Raw genomic sequence first — 19,600 nt, forward strand, 5'->3', positions numbered from 1 at the left:
TGTTCCCTTTGCATTTTATCAATTAAAGTAATATTTCAGATTTAACGTCTCCATTCCCTTTACTATCTTATATTTGTTATAATTCTTCCATTGTTGTGACTGCTTTTAATAAATCTAATTAAAATGATGTGACTTAAACCCCACGTTTAAAGGTAAATGATTTTTCTGCAAATAGAAACAAAGTGGTGTTCCCAATGTCTGTAAATGTCCCGATATTTAGGAGATAGTGTGCAAATTATATGAAGTTGAACGCTTTCAAACATATTTGAGATTTTCAAACTTTATTTCCATTAAAATACAGACTTACAGTCTAATTCATTGCTTTTAGGTGTCATATTTGCAAAAATAGTTCTATTATAGACAAAAACTAAATGTTTCGCATTTTGGTCAACAGCAATCAATTAATTTTCTGTTTCAGTCTTAATACATAAACACAATACAGAAATATCAGGAGCACAGACAGGTGATGGAAAGGCAAATGCGAAGCATAACAAAAGGAAACAGCACAAATAGCAAATGGGGATCATGGTCATCAACATTTTACTGTAATAACCAACTGAGCCAGTCATTTAGAGCAAGTAACAGTCAAAACTATAGTGAAGAGTAAGGCTACATATGGCAACATGCAACCTACGTTAAAGCATTAGTGTTGCATGTTGCTCCCAGTACTGAGCTAGTTAGGCACATGAAAGAATAGCACAACCAAGCAAAAAGCTGACTTGCTGCATTGTAGGAAATACTTTTGAAGACTGGATGCTGACTGTTCCCAACACGACATTCAAAATTTTCTGCCATCGACACATTTGAAGCAACATTCACCCTATAGTGTCCTACTCCAACAGATAAAAAGCAAAATCTGAAAATTAGCCCCAATTAACAGGAACAAAACAGGCATACAAAATACTGCAGGAACCAATAAATATTTACATGGGGGTGGGGGGGGGGGGTACGTGGGGGGTGGACCATTTCCTTTTGATGGCAAGAACGTGCTATATCCCCCCTCCAAAAAAAAACACTTCTGTATATTTTAGTTGCAAGAATCACCACTGGGAATATGTTCTTTATGAATCTTATGACTGACCGTCCTTATGCTGCCAGTACTTATACCAGCAGAGGCCCAGAAGCACAAAGCTGTACCTTGTTAATGGACAGTGTAGTATGGGAACAACTGCTCAGTTTGTCTTTCAACAGCACACACAATGAAGAGATATGGCATGAGAACTGCAAGTGGTGGGGCGGGGCGAGGAGCAGAATTTTCCAGAAACACATCTCACTTGTTTCCCCTTTTTAAAAAAAAAAGATATACCAAGCATATACAAGTATCCTAGCATGCCCAGGTATACTTAAATCATGATGAATATTTAAGGAAAATGTACCCTAAAAACTCAGTCAGTCAGATTTGTCCTTTTTTTTGGGTGTAAAAGGAACCTTGCTGGCAACAGCTGAGCCTACAGCACTAACGCCACCAGTCACTGCTGACATGCTTCCCTTCACCAATCCGGCGCCAGCCACTGGCACAGTGGTCACAGCTGTTTTGGTCAGCTCCAGACTTTTGCTTCCAACCCAAGCCACACCTCCGAGTGTAGCACCCACTGCTCCCTTTGTGATACTGTAAAGGCCACCGGTCACTCTCCAGATCATTCCGAGCTCCTGCGTGCCAAGATCCTTCTTGGGTTCTATGGAAACAATTGTTAAAAAAATTAGATTGCTATAAATAAGAGCAGGCAGCTTTGAAATAGCATTCATAATACATTCATTCCTAGGCTTGGACCTGCAGTAGAAACAGAAAATGAAAAATAAATTAACTGTGCATCGAAATACATTTAAGCTTCTTATCACACGATTGCACTAGTCATAACTGCAACCTGACTTGTCCTTCCACTGGTATTCTTCCAGCATTTTAAATCAGTTAGCTTTATTAATCCATGACTATACATGGATTACACTGAGTGCACAGAGCATTCTATTTCAAATCAAAATTCATACCTACGGCAGCCAAGAATACTCAACTCAAAACTGAATGACTTGCACGCAATTGCATTTCACAGCCCTGATTAAAACACTGACTTCAAAAAAGGTCTTACAATGCTATATTACAAATATACGTTAGTAAATTATTGTTTGATGACTGTTCTCCACTCGAGGAAACAACTTTTCTAATTTGCAGTTAACTTTTGTTTGCACCAACAATTATTAAAGATCAACCACTTGCAATCTTATAAGTACCCAGTAAGTCAATTGTCTTCTCTAATCAGAATCATGTGGAACAGAATATTGTGTAAGAAGATAATACCTGTGGTTCACTGCAGAAGCTCAAGAGACCTGCTACCACAAGATTTGGTTTTGCTCTTCTATGTCACACTTTTAGCAGCTGACTGGAAGAGTTAGAGATGTGTTCCTAAGCTTCTGTTACTTTAGAGCCAATAGGCAAAACTGCTTTATATACTGGCACTTGGAGTGGATGCCAGGAGATCAACTATTTGTAGGGCAGATGCTGGCATTTGCGCCAGTAAATCAGGTTCCCTTGTTGGTCTATCAGCCTGTCTCTCTCAGGGATAATGAAGTTGGATTTGATTCACAGTGTAAAGGCTAGGGACCTGATTATGAACAAATTTCCTGGAATCCAAATTAAACAATTTAAAAGCTGCACAATAAATGCCTGAGATAGTTGGAGGGATAGAGGGGAGGACAGGCCTCAGAAATAGGTTCTTTGATTCTCCTTCCCTGTAATATAGGACCTGTCATTGCTATCAATGGTGATATAAAAATCAAGAATGCATTCTATGGGAAATCAAAAATGCTAAACCACAGATCTTCAGTTCATGGTGCAAATTGTTTGAAAGGAATCGCTTGAGTACATGTGTTTACTAGGAGAGACAGATGTACTTGGAACCAACAGCTTTTATATATTGCCTTTAAAGTAGTAAAACATTTCAAGTGGCTTCACACAAGCATTATGAAACATAATTTGACACAAACCGCCTAATGTTTATATATTTAAACTAGTGACCAAAAGTTTGGGCAAACTTCTGGGTTTAACTATGAGGGGCAGAGAAATCTTAGGGGCTAGGCAGCTGAAGGCCCAGCCACCAATGGTGCCTGACTTGGAGGAGCGCAGAGATCTTAGGGTTGCAGAAGTAGGAAGGGGCGAGGCCATGGAGGGATTTGGATTGGTGGGGGGGGGGGGGGGGGGGGGGGAATGAGCCTTTTATTAGGAGGACACCATTTTGTTCATCATGTCTCTGCTGCATCTTTTGTAGAGTGATGCAAAAATCCAGTGGACTCTGTCAATAGCCTTGCACCCTTTTCTGCTTCAAATAAGGATTCATTTGCCCCTTAACAGATGAAATGGTCTCTGTCTCAAGCAGTCCCCAAGTCAAAGCATTTCATGATCTAACAAAGTCATTTTTCCCAACTTGTGTTCTTTGTGATGATTCATCACTCATCAGTGCTATCCCACTGAGGGGAAATGGTTTTTTCTTATTCATTCTACTCAAACTTTTCATAATTTTATAAACCTCTAATCCAACTTTCCTCCACTGGAACTATTCCTATTATATCCAGTCTCTCCTCAAGGCTGTAGCTTAGCATCCTTGGCATTATCCTGATAGGATCATGCACTTTGGGAAAGGTGTGAAGGCATTGGTGCGGTGCAGAAAAGATTTACGAGAAGGTTCTGGAAATGAGAAACTTCAGTTATGAGAATAGATTGGCAAAGTTGGGATTGTTCTCTTTACAGAAGGTTCAGAGAAGATTTGATGGAGGTGTTCTAAATCATGAGGGCCCTGGAGAGTAGATAGGAAGAAATTGCTCCAACTGGCAGAAGGGCCAAGAACCAGAGGACACTGATTTCAGGTGATTGGCAAAAGAACCAAAGGTGACATGAGGAAAAACATTTACGCAGTGTGGGGTTAGGATCTGGAACCCACTGCCTGTGTGTGCTGTGTTAACTGTATTACAACTGTATTTAATTACATGCAGGTAGAGGGCATTCATTGGGATTTCACCGGAGCACATTTAAGGAGACACTTTCTGAAGCCGTGCCGGGAGCTTGTAGTGTTTCACTCTGTAAATAAATGCAAGACTGAGTAAAGATTAGATCCAGTATCATCCTTGAACTGGCTTTCAGGAATAGGAGGTGGCAGGCAGATTCAATTGTGGCTTTCAAAAAGGAATTGGATAATTATCTAAAGAGAAAAAATTTGCAGAGCTATGGGAAAAAGGTGGGGAATTGAATCAGCTAAGAAGCCCTTAGAACCAGCACACACACACACACACACACAAAAGGCTAAACAGCCCCCTTCTGTGCTGTAGCTATTCTATGATTCTCTCCTGTACGCTCTCTACAGTTTTAAAGTCCTTTATACGTTAAGGTGTCCAATACTACACTAATCTAACTGGCCTAACCATTCTTTCACACAAATTCATTATGTCTTTACTCTGCCCACTAGGCTTTTGCTTTGACACCTAAGATGCTATTGGCCTTTTTATAGCTTCACACGCCAGGACTTGCATTTTGTAAATTAAGTAATTGAAGCCTTACGTCTTTGATCATTCTCATTCTTGTGTCCTTCTGTCGAATGTATACGCCCCTTCCTTGTTTTTCAACAACAAAAACTTTTATTTACATAGCACCTTTAACATAATAAAACATCCCAAGCTACTTTACAGGAACAATATTAAACAAAGTATGACAGCAAGCCTGATAAGGAAACATTAAGTCAGATGACCAAAAGCTTCACCAAAGAAGAAGTGTCTTAAAGGAGAAAAGCAAGGTAGAGAGGCTTAGGGAGGGAATTCCAGAGCTTAGGGCCCAGGCAGTTGAAGGCATGATGGAATGATTAAAATCAGGAAGGATAAAGAGGCCAAACTTAGAGGGGTGCAGATATTGGAGGGTTGTGGGGCTGGAAGAGATTACGGATAGAGAGGAGCAAGGCCAGGGATGAGAATTTTAAAATAAAGACCAGGAGCCAACGTAGTTCAACAAGCATGTGTGTGATAGGAGAATGCGACTTGGTGTGAGTTAAGACAGGGGCAGCGAGTTTTGGATGACCTGAAGTTTACAGAAGGTAGGATGTAAATATGGAACCATGTGACAGTGGTCCCAACCTGCTGGATAAGAGGAGAGGCACTGGAGGAGAATAGTGTGGTCAACTGTGTCAGAGGCTGAATTCAGACAGGACGAGGAAGAAAGTTTACCTTTGTCACAGTTGAATAGAATGTCATTTGTGACTTTGATGAGAGCTGTTTCGATACTGCTGCAGGGACAGAAATCTGTTTGGAGGGATTGCTCCCAAAATGAATGACCTCATCCATCCAAATTCAACTTATTCTGCTAATCAGCCCCTCCCTCTCTCAAGAATTTTACTCCTCCTTGCTACTTGCTAAACCCTCTACTTTTGTGTTGTGAGCACATTGAGATTATGCACTCTATGCTGTAGTATATATTGAAAACAAAATGTGAATCTAGCACTGATTCCTGGGTGACACTACATCCAGCCTTCTCTAGTCTGAGCAACACCCATTTAGCTAACTTGGTGCTTTCATTTCATCTTCCAATTTCCACTTCTTTATATTTCATTTGATGGTCAATTTAACTGCAGTTCGTTTAGAAATTATTATTGTACAAATTCAAGTCTCAAGCAAATGCTGTAGTCTCAAGTCATATAAAAACTCAATTTTGTAGAATCTCTCATGCTTGTGACTTAAGCTTTGGAAGTGTAAATTATCTCCCAGTATCTCTCTCCCACAATCAATGCAGTTGGTTGGCAGCACAGATGAAAATGGACAAGGTTAACATTACTCTGATATGTCCCATAGCTCCAGTGGTTTTATATATCTATGCATGTTTCTGTCAATGGCAATGCCCTGCTCCCTCAAAGTTAGTATAAAACGGCTGACATTTTTCCCCTGCACTAGAAGCATCGACTCTTAATACATGTATATTATTTTTACATTCATGAATTTAATAATAAAATGAAATCATAGTAAGAATATAAAACTTCTCAAAATCCTTCATCATTTAATGCATGTTAAGTTTCTAATGTTAGCACATACATGCATGTATTAAGTCAAATCTATTCTTCAGGACACTGCACTGTGGCAACAGAAGCTCGCATTGCTAGATACAATGAAAACGGAGGCTGTGGAATTCATTCAATTAAAAAAAAAATCATTCAATATTATTATGTGCAAGGTCAGTGTGTTGCTTCATCAGCACCAACAAAATAATAAACACAACCAGAATTTTAAAACTTAAATTCTATTGGTTCACAGAATGCAAAGTCTGACTAGGAAGTCAGTTTATTTCCTGTTTTCTTTAGCTTTGCGGAAGACTGAGAAAAGTAATGATAAAGATTACCCAGAAATCAAAATGATAATACACCATATGCTACTTATGTGGCTGAGTTCTGGCCTGTTTGCTCTATTAGCCAGTTACAAAGTACCTCAAAAGAACCTCAATGCATTAGCCTACTCACCATTGCTTCCATTCGTCTTTATTCCTAAACAACAGGCAGTGTAAAATTAGTTCGCCAGCTGCAAGTAGATTCAGTACTACTTCAGTCATGGTTCTTGCCTGGGGAGCAGTGATCCAAAGATCACTGCTGTCACCTGTCCCCAATTATTTTGGTATCATAGCACGTAGCCTGTGCTTTGATTTCTATATTCCTTGTGAATAGAATCAACACATCACTTCATGTTGAAGATGAATTGATTGTATGTCAAAGAGAAAAAAACGAACTTGTGTTTATGGAGCACCTTCCAGATCTTCAGGATATCCCAAAACGTGTAAAAGCCAATTTAGTCACAGAAGGGTTCCACATATAGCAATGAGAAGTTTTGGAATGTAGCAGCTGAGGGATATAGGCTGAAAACCAGAAAACTAACATGAACATATGCATTTGGAGGAGTAAGCCATTCGATCCCTTGAGTCTGTTCCTCCTAGTTTCACATTAAAAGCAGCAAGGGATGTAGGGGCTGGTGCATTCAAGAGTAAGTTAGTTTTTAAAGTCGATGTAATAAGTGATAATTGTTGCCAAACAAACTTGGGTTCATAAAAATAATTTTAGAAATGTAGAGACTCATTCCCTCAATAGTGTTGGAGAGATTGGGTGGCGAGAGCAGGAATGAATGACTGCTCGGGAATGAGGCAGCTGGCCCCCTGCGATCTCGCCCAGGAGTCAGTGCTAGATTCATATTTGTTCTCAACATATACAGATGATTTGGACTACAACACAGAGCTGAATGAGCTGTTCAGCTCATTACATATGCATCCCTGCAGGTTCTCCTCCAGGCCATCCAGGAAAGGCAGGAGGCCCTGTTTCCCAAGATGGCAGTAGAAGGCTACACATTCAAAGCGTGGAAAACTTTCCTGTTGATGAATGTGACTGGCTGATGCCAGGAAGTTCTCAATGCCACGTGTGCAGTCAACAGCCCCTTTGTACTTGCGGGAATCCTGCGACTGCTACAAAATCTAACCCTCTGGCTGCCTGGCTTTCAGGATCCAGGCAGAAGTTGACAAATTGGTGTGCTCTCCTGAAAAGAGCATCTGTTAACTCCTGGTTGCACTTGTGTGTCGCTGACTGGGAGATGCTGCAAAGGTTCCCAGTGGAGTCCTGGAAGGAGAAACTGGCAGAAGTGTTTTGGGCCATGGTGATTTTTAATGCCACCAGCATGGGGTTGCCTCCAAGTCCTTGTGGTCGCAGGTCTTCATGGAGCAAGTGACGTGTGATCAACCACATACCAGGACAGCCTAAATAACCTCTGGCATCACCTTTTGCTCATCTGCAGGTAGCAGCGCCACCTGCAACATACCTGAGTTTGGACCAATGCTAATCATCGCACTGGTCCCTGGTTATCTGCATCCTGAACTCCTTGAGGCTCCACTGCCTAGCCATTGCTCCTCCTGGCTCTGGGCTAACCTGCGCCAGTTCCTCCTCACCTGGACCAGAGCCAGTAGAAAGGCAGGGCTGCCTGGAGACTGCATCATGGGTGCCTGAGTGGATCTGTGAATAAATTGCAGTAATCCAGCTAGTCAGCATATTCTTTGTAGATTCGCCTCCATCACTGAGTCTTTAAGCCAATGCTAAGTCATCTGTCTGGACATGGCCTCCCTAACGCACCCCTTCATGGTAAAGGGTTAACTGGAGGACTACAAATGAATGTTCCTCCCGTTCATACCTGAATGTGCATGGAGACGCTCCATGTTGATCAGGGTAATCAGCCATGTGCAATGACCCTCCCTCAGACACTATTCAGCTTGCCTCCATTGCCCTAGAGGCTCTATAGAAAGAGACCATTGCCTTGGTATCATAGAAACACTTACTACATAAGCTCTCGTCAGTCATGACCGTTACCCGGGAGAATGGAGGTTTGGCGTTAAGACTTTGCTGCCGTCCACCGCCCATGCTCCTTGGAGGCAACCAACTCCCTGCCATTCAGCTGAGCCTGGTTCTGCATGAAGCAGACCAATAATTAATAGGGTGCCCCTTTACTTGGCTCAATAAACAAAGCATCAACTCCTCATACTGGAAGCGAAATTCTTCCCATATTGAAAGCTCGAGAGATTTCGCGAACAGCGCAGTAACCTTGACAACTTCAGCACGGTGCATGTGAGGATTGCCAGCACGTCAAGCACCTTCTACCCTCGCTTGTCACCTTCTGAATTTCCCCATCGTTGTATACAATCAGTGCCTTGTCCCTCCTGTAACCCTTCAACTTCCCTCAGTTACCTTGGGCCCTATTGTTATCTATGTGGAAATTTCCTGCTCCCCCCTTGAGCCCATAACCGTCAATATACCCATGCTCCTCCTGACTCTGACCCCTCCTGTTCAAGGATCCCTGTTGATCCCGACTCCCTTGTCCAGCCTCCACTTGCTCCACCCTTTCCCACTGATCTTGTCCCCCCTTGTCTAGCCTCTGCTTGATCCACCCTTCCCCGCTGATTCCGAATCCCTTGTCCAGCCTCCACTTGCTCCATCCTTTCCCACTGATCTTGTCCCCCCTTGTCTAGCCTCTGCTTGATCCACCCTTCCCCGCTGATTCCGAATCCCTTGTCCAGCCTCCACTTGCTCCATCCTTCCCCATTGACCTTGCCCCCCCTTGTCCAGGGTCCACTTGCTCCACCCTTCCCCACCGATCCTGCCCCCCTTTTCCAGCCTCCGGTCAACCTTTCCTTGCTGATCCTGATTCCCTTGTCTAGCCTCTGCTTGCTCCAGCCTTCCCCGCTGATTCTACCTCCCTTGCCCAGCTTGGCCTACCAGCACCCGATCTCAATCCTGAGGCTGATATTTGTGAGCGATCACCAAGGAGGACAAAGCAGCAGCTACTCATTTCAAAGTCCAGGAAGAAGCTTAGCTTGTCAGGTGCACACCACTTGCATTGAGATTCACGGTTGCATAAGAATTTCTCCTAGTGGAGAACTTAGTTTGGAGGGGACGCTCAATTCTGGCGAGCTGGCCTTTTAATGATCATGCATGACATGCAAATGCATGCAAAAGGCCTGACACCATTTATCGGGAAGCTCGACCCGCCTTTAAAGTTCCAAGAGCTTAACTGCAAAAGTTCATCACGCGAAACTGATTTTTTGCCTCCTGCTTAATCAAGTACCCCTGTCCGCCAAACATCCCATTTGAGGTGGGCCTGGAAGATTCTATTCATTGTCTCTTATCTCTCTCTCTCTCTCTAATGTGTTTCCTAATCATTAGTTTGCTCGCTGCACATGATTCAAACATAATTAATCTCCTGCTTTACAATTCTTAGTTTAGGCTCTGTATCATGGTGAAGATTCTTCAGTTTGATTGAAGAGGCACTCTGTTGCTTGCCCCACTGACAGATGCCACAGATCCCCTGCAGAGGATGTTGCGCTGAAACAATTAGACAAAGTATGCATTCTAAAGCCCTCAAAAACTTTGTGGGGAGCTGTTAGCAAGGTGATCAGTTATCATTCTTCCTGCACTGCTGGTTGCAAAATCTGAGCCGATATACCCCTAAGCCTTTGTAAGAAATAAAGATGTCATGGCAACTGAGGAGGCAAAAAAGCAAGCCTGGCATGTTACGGATAAAGAGATTGTTAAAAATCAATGACACAGAAAGGTGTCATGTAATGAAAGGAATTACTTCAATATCGTGGTTCAATTCCCCCTAAAATATAAAAATATTGGTCAAGCTCTGTGAGAAGGGAAATGAAAATTTATATCCAACTGGAATACAGAAATTCAAATGATATAAGAATATTTCTGCACTGTTTGAATTAGAGACAAGTAGCCAAAAATAACCTGCGATATCCCGAGGAGGAAAATTGATTTGGATTTTAGACATAAAGGTTTTCCATCAAATTTGAAGGCAAACTGGGGTTCAGGGGATTTTTGGGCAAGAAAATGGATTCAGCAGGACTCAGTCCAATTACATAATTAAGTGTTAAATTACTTTGTTGCAGAGGAATATAATGATTTGCACCCTGGCGGTGAGCAAAATTTTGCTATGCAATAAAATCACTGCAGGCTCACTGGCTCACTGACTGCATTTAGACAGCTACAACAAATTCAGGTACCTGGTTCACTCACGAGAACACTGAATTAGCAGCTACCATGTAAGCAGCTCGCTTAATCAACGTACAAGCACAAAGTTCACAAAGACTTGTATTTATATAGCACCTTTTACAGCTTCAAAACATCTTAAGACTTTCAATGAAGCAGGTTTTCTTAGTTGTGCTCATTGTTGTAATTTAGGAAATGCAGCAGCTAATTTGCTCAAGGTCTCATGGAGAGCAATGTGACGCTGCCCTGTAATCCATTTTAGTGATATCGGTCAGGAAATAAATATTGGCCAGGATAAGTTGGGGTGGTGGGGAGAAAGCCCCCGGTTTTCTTTGCTATAGTGCCATGAAATCTTTTCCTTCCATTTGAGAGGACAGACGGGGACTCAGTTTAACATTTTACCAAAAATACAATACTTCTGACAGTGCAGGAATCTCTCAGCTGACATTTTGGGGATAAGTCTCTGGAGTGATAGCCTGAACTCAATCTTTTGAGTTAGAGATGGCTGTGCTACCAGGTATGGTAAGGGTAAAGGAGAAAGTAAAAGTGCATGCTTGCACAATTTGCAGCTTGTAAGGCAGATTTGGGTTGAGGGGGAACTAGTATGTGAAAAGAAAGATTAGGTATGAGAATACCATCATCTCCATTAGATTCATCACAGATTTATCAATGTCCCTTTGCATAATGGCTAGCACCATCCCCTCATGGGTTAGAACATGCTGGTGAGCCTCTTCGCTTCTGGTTAGGTGCTGTTGCCTCTGGTTGTGCACCACCTTCTTGAGGGAGGGAAGTAAGTGGGTGCTGTGTGACATGTTTAGGTGATGTGACCATCAGGTTGAATAGCTGGCCATGTAGGCACTGAGAGAGATATGGGAGTGAGACTTGCTACGTGCTAAATATGAGAGGATGAGGTAAAGCAAATGAATTCTGATTGATAGAAATTGTTGGAGCAGAGTGATGAGATATGGCAAATTAAGCAATGGCTGAGGCTAGTGTTGCAGTTGGTAGGTCATGGCATTTAAAACATTCATTGAGAGTGAGGGAATTAAACTTCTTGAGACACTGCATCCAGGTTCTTGGGGCTAAATTGCTGGCATTGACCTCCATGACTATCTGCTCTAGCTGCCTTCTCATCGTGTGCCTGGAGGGTCTGCAGCAGCTCCTGCAGATATTGGACATCTCCTTTCACGCTCCATCAAGACCTTGAGTTCAGCTTCCAAAAACCTTGGTACATGCGGTTTCTCATTGTCAGCTACTGTTGGCTGTTACAATTAGGAATAAGCGAAAAATGCTGGCCTTCCCACTGATGCTTTCAGCCCATGAAGAAAAGGATACATACAAGCAATGCCATGGGAAATCCTACTGGCAAATAATAAAATACCTCGCAAAGCTGCAGCTCATATTGCGGGTCCCTTTGTCGATATATTCCCAAATAGTTGTGTGGAAATCAGTAGATTGCAAAACATTTTAAAAGCTGTTTATGATCGTCAACGGTCTAGATGGGCTCATTTTTGGCAAGAATTAATGAGATTGTCAATAACCATTATACACAGACAAAATAAAGTGATTGCAGGTATTAATAATTAGGTAATAATTTCATGGCTGTTTATAATTTTCTGTGCCATGCGTACTTTTAATATCTAGCAGAATGCAGCAAAGTGCATGCATTGCAGCAATGCTTTCATCACTTATTTTTCCATAAGTTGATCTTATTTTATTTACAGTTGCACCTTAGCTTCAAAAGTGGCTGTTTTCCTACATTATGATTGCCAAATGCCAACAATATATTGTAGATTAAACTAGTTAGCCTCCAAGTTCGGTGTTAGTCCTGAAACGAATTGCAAGGTTTTGTTTTTTTTTTGGTTGGGGTGGGAAGGAAGGTCCTCAACAATCCAGGTTCAAATCCAGCAGAAACTGATGAAATAAAAGCATTCTGTTATATGGCTGCAGGAGTGTCAACCTTGATTCAACTGCAGCCTTGGTTTCATAATGTCGTGGTTTCATCCCGCCTCAGAGACTGTGTACATAAACTTGGCCGACATTGCAGTGCGTAATTGCTACCCACTCCTCCCCACACGGCAAATAAACTATTAAGACTGTGAACTCTTTATGTCCAACTGATTTGCTGAGGGATTAGGTTGAGGTCAGCGCCACTTCCCTCCAACCAGGCATCATCCACAAAGGGGAAAGAAGCAAACTGTCTACAACCTCTCCCTCTTTTCACGTTAAAAGTGTGGGCACATTTAAAAATGAAGCCAAAACGCAATACTTTTATACGCTCTGCATCTGCATATTACTTTCGATCACATGCTAAATTGTTTAATCTACATCATCTAAGCCAACACACTGATGCAATGCCGAGTGTGAGGCATTGACAGAGCTCTCACCTTTCAAGCGAGGCGTTAAACCAAAGCCCTGCTGCATGAATGCAAACGATCCTGTAGCACTTATTTGAAGAACGGGAAATACTTCTGGTGTCATGGCCAACATTGGTTCCTCAGCTAACCAGCAGAAAAAAAAAACTGAAACAAAAACAGAATTACCTGGAAAAACTCAGCAGGTCTGGCAGCATCGGTGGAGAAGAAAAGAGTTGACGTTTCGAGTCCTCATGACCCTTCAGCAGAACTGAAGTATAGTTAGCAGAGAGGTGAAATATAAGCTGGTCTAAGGTGGGGGGCGGGGGGAGAGAGAAGTTGAGGGTGGGGTGGTTGTGGGGACAAGCAAGCAGTGATAGGAGCTGATAATCAAAAGATGTCACAGACAAAAGGATCAAAGAGGTGTTGAAGGTGGTGATATTATCTAAGAAAAGTGCTAATTAAGAATGGATGGCAGGATACTCAAGGTACAGCTCTAGTGGGAGTGGGGTGGAAAGACTAACAAAGTATTAGTTGTAGATTTAAAAATAATGGAAATAGGTGGGAAAAGAAGAATCTATATAAATTATTGAAAAAAAAAGGGAGGGGGAAGAAACGGGGTGGGGATGGGGGGAGGGGGAGTTTAAGATCTAAAGTTGTTGAATTCAATATTCAGCCCGGAAGGCTGTAAAGTGCCTAGTCGGAAGATGAGGTGCTGTTCCTCCAGTTTGCGTTGGGCTTCACTGGAACAATGCAGCAAGCCAAGGACAGACATGTGGGCAAGAGAACAGGGTGGAGTGTTAAAATGGCAAGCGACAGGGAGGTTTGGGTCTTTCTTGCGGACAGACCGCAGGTGTTCTGCAAAGCGGTCGCCCAGTTTGCGTTTGGTCTCTCCAATGTAGAGGAGACCGCATTGGGAGCAACGAATGCAGTAGACTAAGTTAGGGGAGATGCAAGTGAAATGCTGCTTCACTTGAAGGGAGTGTTTGGGCCCTTGGACGGTGAGGAGAGAGGAAGTGAAGGGGCAGGTGTTGCATCTTCTGCGTGGGCATGGGGAGGTGTAGGGGGTGATGGAGGAGTGGACCAGGGTGTCCCGGAGGGAATGATCCCTACGGAATGCCGCCAGGGGGGTTGAAGGGAAGATGTGTTTGGTGGTGGCATCATGCTGGAGTTGGCGGAAATGGCGGAGGATGATCCTTTGAATGCGGAGGCTGGTGGGGTGATAGGTGAGGACAAGGGGGACCCTATCATGTTTCTGGGAGGGAGGAGAAAGCATGAGGGCAGATGCGCGGGATATGGGCCGGACACGGTTGAGGGCCCTGTCAACGACCATGGGTGGAAAACCTCGGTTAAGGAAGAAGGAGGACATGTCAGAGGAGCTGTTTTTGAAGGTAGCGTCATCAGAACAGATGCGACGGAGGCGAAGGAACTGAGAGAATGGGATGGAGTCCTTACAGGAAGCGGGGTGTGAGGAGCTGTAGTCGAGGTAGCTGTGGGAGTCGGTAGGCTTGTAATGGATATTGGTGGACAGTCTATCATCAGAAATTGAGACAGAGAGGTCAAGAAAGGGAAGAGAAGTGTCAGAGATGGACCATGCGAAAATGATGGAGGGGTGGAGATTGGAAGCAAAATTAATAAATTTTTCCAGGTCCCGACGAGAGCATGAAGCAGCACCGAAGTAATCATCGATGTACCGAGAAAGAGTTGTGGGAGGGGGCCGGAGTAGGACTGGAACAAGGAATGTTCCACATACCCCGTAAAGAGACAGGCATAGCTGGGGCCCATGCGGGTACCCATAGCCACACTTTTTATTTGGAGGAAGTGAGAGGAGTTAAAGGAGAAATCGTTCAGTGTGAGAACAAGTTCAGCCAGACGGAGGAGAGTAGTGGTGGATGGGGATTGTTGGGGCCTCTGTTCAAGGAAGAAGCTAAGGGCCCTCAGACCATCCTGGTGGGGTATGGAGGTGTAGAGGGATTGGACATCAATGGTGAAGAGGAAGCGGTTGGGGCCAGGGAACTGGAAATTGTTGATGTGACGTAAGGTGTCAGAGGAATCACGGATGTAGGTGGGAAGGGACTGGACAAGGGGAGAGAGAAGGGAGTCAAGATAATGAGAAATGAGTTCCGTGGGGCAGGAACAGGCTGACACGATCGGTCTGCCAGGACAGTTCTGTTTGTGGATTTTGGGTAGGAGGTAGAAGCGGGCCGTCCGAGGTTGGGCAACTATCAGGTTGGAAGCTGTGGGAGGAAGATCTCCAGAGGAGATGAGGTCAGTGACAGTCCTGGAAACAATGGCTTGATGTTCTGTGGTGGGTTCATGGTCCAGGGAGAGGTAGGAGGAAGTGTCTGCAAGTTGACGCTCAGCCTCCGCGAGGTAGAGGTCAGTGCGCCAGACAACAACAGCACCACCCTTGTCAGCGGGTTTGATGACAATGTTGGGGTTGGACCTGAGAGAACGGAGTGCAGTAAGTTCAGAGAGAGACAGATTAGAATGGGTGAGAGGAGCAGAGAAATTGAGACGGCTAATGTCACGCCGACAGTTCTCAATGAAAAGATCAAGAGAAGGTAAGAATCCAGAGGGAGGGGTCCAAGTGGAGGGAGAATATTGGAGGTGGGTAAAAAGATCCGTTGAACGGGGAGAGGACTCCTGCCCAAAGAAGTGAGCACGGAGATGAAGATGGCGGAAGAAGAGTTCAGCATCATGCCGAGCCCGAAATTCATTGAGATGAGGGCGTAAGGGTATGAAACTGAGTCCTTTGCTGAGCACTGAACGTTCAGCATCGGAGAGGGGAAGGTCAGGGGGTATAGTGAATACGCAGCTGGGGCTGAGATTGGAAGATGGGGTGGGGACGGAGGGACAAGCAGGGGTGGAGGGTCCCAGATGGGTGTTGGTGTCGATGAGTTGTTGGAGCTTGCGTTCCTTAGCACTTGAGAGAAAGAAAAAAAGTTTCTTGTTGAGGCGACGGATGAGGCGAAGAATAAAATGAAACTGGGGGCACGCGCAGCTTTGAAAAAGGGTGCGGCGGTGCTGCTGGAGGGAGAGGTCGAGTGTGTTCATATGGCGGTGCATGGCACGGAGTGTGGATCTTAGAATGCGACGGGAACAGCAGTCCAAGAAACGTTTTATGTCCCGGAGATACCTGTAATCCTGGGTGGGTTCGAAACAAGAGGGATGGAATTTCAGTTGAAATCCACATGGGGTGAGTCGGAGACGGAGACAGTTACTGAGAAAGGAAATATGGCTGTGAAAGTGGGTTTTAGTAAACACCTTGTCAAACACCAGGAGAGAAATGGAAAGCAATGAAGGTGAACAGGGCAGAAGAGACAGGCGGAAATCCTGTCGGAGAACAGAGCAGTACTTCTTCAGGGAAGGCATTTCTTGAAGAGAGGTGGCAGTCAATTAAACACAGAGATTAAAAACAAAAAGCTAAAAGCTACTGCGGATGCTGGAAATCCAAAACAAAAACAGAATTACCTGGAAATACTCAGCAGGTCTGGCAGCATCGGTGGAGAAGAAAACAGAAAAAAAACTGAACTGGTTATTCATCTCATTATGGTTTGTGGGATCTTGCTATGTGCAAACTGGCTGCTGCGTTTGCCCACAAAATAGCAAACGTACTTCCAATGTAATTCAAAATTGGAGCTCAAGTTCGCAAATGCGTGACCCAAATACACGATCTCTTTTCTTACTGTAATTAGATCACATGTTTGTTTGAAAAAGTTTTAATTTTTATTATCCACTACACAGAAATGATATTCACAATTAGCGTAAGTAATGATCACAATTTAAAACCAACTATTTAAGAACCAAAAGTTGCCAGGTCCTTCCCAATTTAGATAAAAATCAGCCAATGGCCGAGATTTTGCAGTCAGCCACAAACAATCGGCAGTCTCGAGTAATTACACCTGTCCAGACACTCTGGGTTTTTGCACTGTGAACGTGTAATTAGAAACCTGAAATAGCACAATGATCTCTGCCAGGGATTCGAGGCCTTTAACAAGGCAAGCAGTGGGGTGTCTGCTTAACCAATCGGGTTGATAGATCCTTACTAAGACATGCACTGTCTAACCAGGAAGTGTAGGTTAGAATATTTAATGTCATGCCAATTCATGTAGATAAAGTGAAATAATTGGAGACACAGAAAGATGGGGTTGAGCGATGAGAGAAAAAGGAAAAATCATTTTTTAAAAAAAATTCCCATAGTAATCATAATCTGAATGAGACTCAATGCCATAAAGATTGTTTGGCAGTAATTAAGCTTTACCACGCCTCAAAACATTTACCCTTGAATGGAAAAGCCTAAACAACTTCTGACTTGTTTAGCGGATAAATACCGTTAGCTTAAGTCCTTCATGTGCTTGAATGCCAAGACTCTCAGTGTGATATTGTTGAGCAGGGCAACTGAGACAGGAACTTCCGGATTTTCATAGTTAACTGAGGATGCTAGAAGTTACTATCTAACTTATTCCTTTATAATAGTGAGTGTTGATAGCCTCATTGTTATTCTTACTGCAAGATCTGGCCTGTGTGTGTTATAATTACAGACAAACTAAGACCATATGAAGGAGAGAAACCATGAGAGTACATCTTAAAACAATAGCATGGACAGTGTTCTGTTGATCCATTGGAACATCAGGACAAAGCAGCCTGCTTAATTGGCACCCCATTCACAACATTCATTCCCTCCACTACCGCCGATGCACACAGACATCAGTGTGTACCATCTAAAAGACACACTGCAGCAAATCACCAAGGCTCTTTAGACAGCACCTTCCAAACTCATGACCACTACCATCTAGAAGGACAAGGGCAGCAGACAAATGGAAACATCACCACCTGGAAGTTCCCCTCCAAGCCACTCACCATCCTGACTTAGAAATATATCACCATTCCTTCATTGTCACTGGGTCAACTCCCTCCCTAACAGCACTGTGGGTGTACCTACACCACGTAGACTGCAGTGGTTCAAGAAGGCAGCTCGCCACCACTGTCAAAGGCAATTAGGGATGGGCAATAGATGCTGGCCTAGCCAGCGACGCCCACATCCCATGAATGAATTAAAAAAAGTTCATCTCTATATACATACCTGGGTCACAAAGCTGATCCAATGGCTGTAGTATATTCTTTATTCACAATCTCCAGTCACATAGCTGTATTTTCTTAGCATTCTGTGTGTACACTACACATTAGGCTGTCATGCATTTTAATAATGCGGCTGGTAGGTTAGTGCTGGGAAAAGTGAAGACGTCAAGACAGACAGATAGGCAACTAATGAAAAGAGTTGAATACCTTTTTTTGACAATGTTCAAAATTGTATAAATTGAATTGAGAACTTTATTAGTAAATCAGTCTTCATACAGTAGAGCCACTTTGAGATGATGCCTGAAAATTGCTGCTATACACCATAATTGAGGTGTAAATCAGTTAATATAAATTCGTAAATGGTCAGGTCAATAACTTCAAACCAAAATATTAACTTCTCTCAGTGGTGTTTTTTTTTAAAAATTCATTCACAGGATGTGGGCTTCACTAGCTGGGCCAGCATTTATTGCCCATCACTAGCTGCCCTTGAGAGGGTGGTGGTGAGCTGCCTTCTTGAACCGCTGCATTCCATGTGTGTAGGTACACCCACAGTGCTGTTAGGAAGTTCCAGGATTTTGACCCAGCAGTGAAGGAACAGCGATATATTTTTAAAGTCAGGATGGTGAGTGGCTTGGAGGGGAACTTCCAGGTGGTGGTGTTCCAATTTATCTGCTACCCTTGTCCTTCTAGATGGTAGTGATTGTGGGTTTGGAAGGTGCTGTTGAAGGAGCCTTGGTGAATTCCTGCAATGCACCTTGTAGATGTACACACTCCACTAAACTAATGCAAAACATAGTTGCACTCATCTGCTTAATCAATTTGCTACCCACAAATGTAGAAGCTCATGTATTTTTAGTCCTATTAAAATTACAAGTAAGTCCTTGGGTTAATGGTTTGGGCTAGAGTGTGTGGGGGCCAAAAGTTAACCTTTGTTTTCTATGAAATAAGTAGGGAGGGAGAAGATTAGAGACCAAGGTTGGTTTTGTGAGCTGGGAATGGGTTTCAAAGGAGAGTTTCTTTGAAACTTTGATCGAAACAAAATCCTGAGGGGTCTTGACAGGGTAGATGTGAAAAGGATATTTCCCCTTGTGGGGGAATCTAGAACCAGAGATCACAGTTTAAAAATGAGTCACCCATTTAAGACAGAGATGAGGAGGATTTTTTTCTCAGAGGGTCATGAGTCTTTGGAACTCTCTTCCTCAAAAGGTGGTGGAAACAGATTCTTTGAATATTTTTAAGGCAGCGCTAGATAGATTCTTGATAAGGGGGAATGAAAGGTTAACACGAGTACACAGGAATGTGGAGTTGAGGTACAATCAAAACAGTCATGATCTTATTGAATGGCAGAGCAGGCTCAAGGGTCTTAGTGACCTACTCCTGCTCCTAATTCGTATGCATGTTCATGCGTATGTATGTTCTTTTAAAGAGGAAGGAGCTTTTGAAGAGGATGAGTGTGCTAACAGAAAAAGGCAATCCTACAGGTCATTTTTTGGAGCATTGTTTTAATATTGAGACACCAATTTCTTTGAGGACCTGTCAATTGCTATTTTTTGAAAATAACCAGCATGAATATTTTATTATAAAAATACATTTTTTTCTGGGAAGTGGGAAATATGGAAGGGTTGT

At 43.3% G+C, this 19,600-nt stretch overlaps 1 protein-coding gene across 1 annotated transcript in view; it reads right to left on the minus strand.

Annotated features, from left to right (window-relative positions):
• Window positions 1–264: 264 nt before the first annotated feature.
• The window catches only part of LOC144684983 (transmembrane protein 263), a 250,188-nt gene continuing 230,852 nt past the window's right edge, over window positions 265–19,600 (minus strand). Inside the window, exon 3 of the mRNA XM_078549473.1 lies at window positions 265–1,676. Within this exon, the coding sequence (XP_078405599.1) occupies window positions 1,390–1,676 (287 nt within the window). The 3' untranslated portion in view covers window positions 265–1,389. The remainder of the gene's footprint in view (window positions 1,677–19,600) is intronic.

This window comes from Cetorhinus maximus, chromosome 9 (genome assembly GCF_964194155.1).
Source record: "Cetorhinus maximus chromosome 9, sCetMax3.hap1.1, whole genome shotgun sequence".
Classification (NCBI taxonomy): Eukaryota; Metazoa; Chordata; class Chondrichthyes; order Lamniformes; family Cetorhinidae; genus Cetorhinus; species Cetorhinus maximus.